At 47.3% G+C, this 4,311-nt stretch overlaps 1 protein-coding gene across 1 annotated transcript in view; it reads left to right on the top strand.

Moving 5' to 3' along the window:
* Window positions 1-235: 235 nt before the first annotated feature.
* The window catches only part of LOC146185142 (sodium-dependent proline transporter-like), a 9,409-nt gene continuing 5,333 nt past the window's right edge, over window positions 236-4,311 (top strand). Inside the window, exon 1 of the mRNA XM_084605480.1 lies at window positions 236-823. Within this exon, the coding sequence (XP_084461606.1) occupies window positions 572-823 (252 nt within the window). The 5' untranslated portion in view covers window positions 236-571. The remainder of the gene's footprint in view (window positions 824-4,311) is intronic.

The raw sequence follows: 4,311 nt of genomic DNA, 5'->3' as shown, positions 1-4,311 counted from the left end.
AGAGTAGTAAGCCAGACTTTAATAATTCCGGCCAACTTCTCTAAGCCTTTCCCCTATCAATAAACACATCTATCTATTTTGAAAAGTGGCATGTACTCACCATGGGGAATTGGTCACCCTCACAGCCATCGTTCTCTCCTCTTTTTGTACTTTTTAATTACATTGTTTATTGCCTCCGGGCATAAAAGAATTTGTGAAAGAATAAAAGAAAAAAAAAGGAGGGGTACTAAATGAATGAAAGAAGGTTGGGCATATATTTCTCTCTCTTTCTATAGAAGCAGGGAGGTTACTCTTTCTGGCTTCGCTTGCCAGCATGTTCCGGTTTATTCTTTATTTTATATTTCTCAGCATCTGTTGCCCAGCCTCCTTGACTAAGTATATAAATCTCCAATACGTAAGTGGAAGATAAAGAAAACGAAGAGGTGTCACCATTTCACCCGCTCTCGTGCACCGATCGCGTGCTTATAGCCAGACGCCATCAGAGCGACCGAACTACGTCTCCAGCTTTTCCAGGTCATTTGTCCACGGAAGTCTGAATCTTGTCCACATAGAGCTTTCCGAGCCTTTAGCCATGAGCGCCGACAAAGAGAAGTTTTCCAGTCGTCTGGAGTTCATCTGCTCCTGCATCGGCTACTCCGTGGGCCTCGGCAACCTGTGGAGATTCCCGTACGTGGCCTACAAGAACGGAGGATCCGTCTTCCTTTTGCCCTACATCGTCATCAACGTGCTCATCGGTCGGCCAATCTACTACGTCGAGCTCCTGCTTGGCCAGTTCTGCAGTCATGGTCCGCTGGGCGCCTTCCGCATTTCGCCCATGTTTCAGGTGACCATCGCTTTAATCGTCGCTCTTTACTAAGCCGTAGGCATTGGTGGTTCTGGTAGGCTGCGACTATATTTAGAGGCGTAAACCAAAACAAGAAACGCAGTAAGTTTTGTCGTGATAGCGTTGAAGGTCCCGTTCACCAGGAAAATGCGGTGTCGGCGTTGTCGGCAATAAAATACAAGTGAAAGTGTGGTTACTTCACGTTAGATTTGGCAGGAGTTGCAAACTCTGGCCTCTGCTTTTATATGGGCGGGGAATATCGGAATCAGCTTGCCAGGACCTTTGCAGTCTGAGTCAAACGCGTTAACGCTAGGCTACGCAGACACTTTCATACGGCTTGATAGACAGACAGATGGATTTATTGAAAGGAAAAGGCAGAGAGGTAGGCCGGAATAATTCAAATCTGGCCTGCTACTTTGCACTGGGGAAGGGGAAGGAGAGAAGAAAGAAGGTCATGATGGGTGACGATGTGGGAGAAGGCATACGGCTTGTTTAAAAGGGGACGTTGGATGGCAGCTCAAGCTGTCGCTTCATACCCTTAAAGGCGGGGCTCAAGTGTCACCCATGATGTTTGTGGTTGTAGTTAGCTTTTACCAAATGTTGCTTTTGAGGGACAGAATATTTAGGTATAGAAATACAGAATAGCGCAGCCTGCTGGTAAGCGTTGCCAACAGAGCAGTCGATGAGTGTCGATAAAGATAGGCTGAAACGTTTTTGCAAAAATGAGTTCTGCGTGGCATTATATGGTATTTTTTTGTCCGCTGGACAAAACTGTCATACCTAGAAATGGCAAAAAGGAGCGCAAACGACAGTTATTACAAGAGAATGAGCACCAGTGGGACCGCCCTCCAAGAAAACGCCCCTGGTGTCCCCTTTCATAAATGTTAAGTCGGCTTCACCTCTATGCTGCCTTCCCCACTAATGGCGGAACAGCAATGTATTAAAATGTATATTAAGGCCATAATTCATATGATTTATGCATCAGAACATATTCGCATAATTGCCTTATTACCACTACATGCATCGGTGTAGAAGCAACATGCGATTTCAGGTCTATATTGCCGTTTTTCTGGCGGCCAGTGACGCCATGTTTGGGGAAAGAAGCAGCGTGAAAAAGCCTACTTAACGATTTTTGCAAGGAGTCCATTGGTCGTGCCCATCATGACGTCAAGCTCTGTATGCCTGGCCGACGTCGGCGGTGTTGCTGCGTGCGCGTTACTTCAGGGAACTTGAGAGCTCGATTTGAAATGTTATCGAATATTCGAACAATGTAAAACACCTTTAACACTTACCGTACGCGTTAGGGCAACCAGCAGTTAAAAAAAAAAATAAAACATCGCTACGAAAGACACTGTCGAGTACATCGACAGTGAAAGCAAAGCCAGCACATTTGCGCGAGTCGAAAAGTGCAAGAGCTGGCCCTCTTTAACAACTGCCCTTTACACACTAGGGCTCGTTTCAGTATAAACAAAAGGAATGGGCATTGTATATGATGCAATCATAGTCCACGGCGCGTTTATACAATCTTTGAGCACCGCCCAACGACGCAACGACAACGCGCGCGTACTGCAGCTGCTACCCGTCCTGTCTTTGCAGCTTGTTTGCGCTGTGCGCTGTTCAACGCAGCGCCGAAAAATGGTCCGGCTTCAGCCGCATCATGAAGTAAGACATATTCGCAGCTCCTGCAGCGCCGGATGAAGCGAGCTTATCGGAACGGTGCCGGCAGCGAGAGCCGCGGACGGGCGCTCTAGCTGAGCGCACTCTCTGCTAGTCTCCAAGGCTATATATATTTTTTCGCATCGGCGCCACAGCAGACGACGATTGGAAATTGAGCAGCGTTGAAGTAAATGGGCTACTCGTAGAACTGTCTACTGTAAATCGCTTTGTCGCAACAATGAAATGAAAATATTATTATTCACGGCGCCGCATTAGAATGCGAACTAACGTATACAAGAAAATCAAATGAGCCGCGATGGGACCGGCGACTGCCGCTACACAGCTGTGAACAGAAAGTTGCTTGTATCGCATTTATCCTATCAGCATCTCGCTAACCTCAATAAGGGTTAATTTTTGACATTCCGTTATCCCTGGGTCTAATATTTAAGACAGTAATTAATTTGAGCACGCTTTCTTGACGCTAGCGCAAGGGATCCACGGACAGCTTGCGGAAGGCATGGCCGGCGTGGCCGGCGCGGCATGTGGGGCCAGTGCTGAGTTCGGAAGATGCTTGAGTGAGCTGTTGCCGCGCGAGCAGCATAGCACTCTAGACACTGCGTTATAAATGACTATAGCAAAAACAGCTTCTTTCTGCCGATCATGCATTTCCTTTGCTGTACCTAAATGGTAATTGTTAACGTATCCGAGAATGGTGACGGGCTGTGTAACAACAGTGAGCCGCGAATCGTGGTTCGGTATCCTCGGTTTAGCATAGCGAAGGTGAAGCCAGCTGTGCAACCACGGTATAAACCTAATTAGGTGCGGGAACAATGACAAAACGGCCTCGGACTTAGTTGCGTTGATTTAATTGGAATCCCATGTGGCTGCAATTACTGCCAAGGTTTGGTTATCGTCATCGGCATGAAACTCATCAGCGCAAAACACAGTGATTCCAAAGGCAAGATAGTTTTCTTTCTTTTTAATGACAGAGGTCCGCAGCGCCGATAGTTTCTTATCCTCTGGGAGACTATAACGCCCCACGTCGCCTGGACCATCGATGTTCGCACAGCGGAAAGCAGTGCTGATAGCCACCAGTTGCTTCACGTACTCACTAGAATGTTTGTTTGCTAATGACACGAGGAAAACAATTTTCGAACCTCGAAAGACGTTAATTTTACAACTGAGCAAAAGAGGCTTGCTAGTCGGAGGTCGTCGAAGCGCGGTTCGCCACTCCGCAACAGATGCGTATCTGCTGGTTGACCTCATGGGACGTGAAACCTTCAGCACAGAACGATAAAACTGGAGGAAAAAAACGGCACCGGCAGCAGATCGCGCTGATATGTCGATCACAAAAGCGCGGGATGGAGCGAAGCAAGCGTGCAAAACGCGCGGCTGGCCTAGCCGGCCTTCCGTCATTCCGAGATTGACGTCAATTCCGCCTGTTTCCCAGTTTCGGCGCCGCGCCCCCGCCGCTTCCGGCAGTGACGAGGGCGTGACCGCGGCGCGTTTTTAACAAGCGATTTCTGTTTTTCTTATCGACAGAATTGAAAAAAATAATTTACACACATGATTAACGAAACCCCCTTTTTTCCTACCACCGAATTTCATGCAATTTGAAAACTATTTCAACTTCCCTTTAAGCAACCAAATAGACCGGTGCAGTGCAGTGCTATTTTAGCGTATTAAAACTCTATTTACCTAGAAGCGTCGATACTAAGATTCTGAAAAGACACGGGGTTTACTTGTCGCTACGGGGCTCATAAATGTACTTCAGGGCTTATACTCTGCGGAATAAATGTCATCACTCAGCAATATTCTGGTAAGCGTGCGAA

The sequence above is a fragment of the Amblyomma maculatum genome, chromosome 6 (assembly GCF_055883805.1).
Source record: "Amblyomma maculatum isolate TAMU_Amacu chromosome 6, ASM5588380v1, whole genome shotgun sequence".
Lineage (NCBI taxonomy): Eukaryota > Metazoa > Arthropoda > Arachnida > Ixodida > Ixodidae > Amblyomma > Amblyomma maculatum.
Note: the sequence above shows the minus strand (reverse complement) of the source record. Positions and strands in the feature narration are given on the sequence as shown.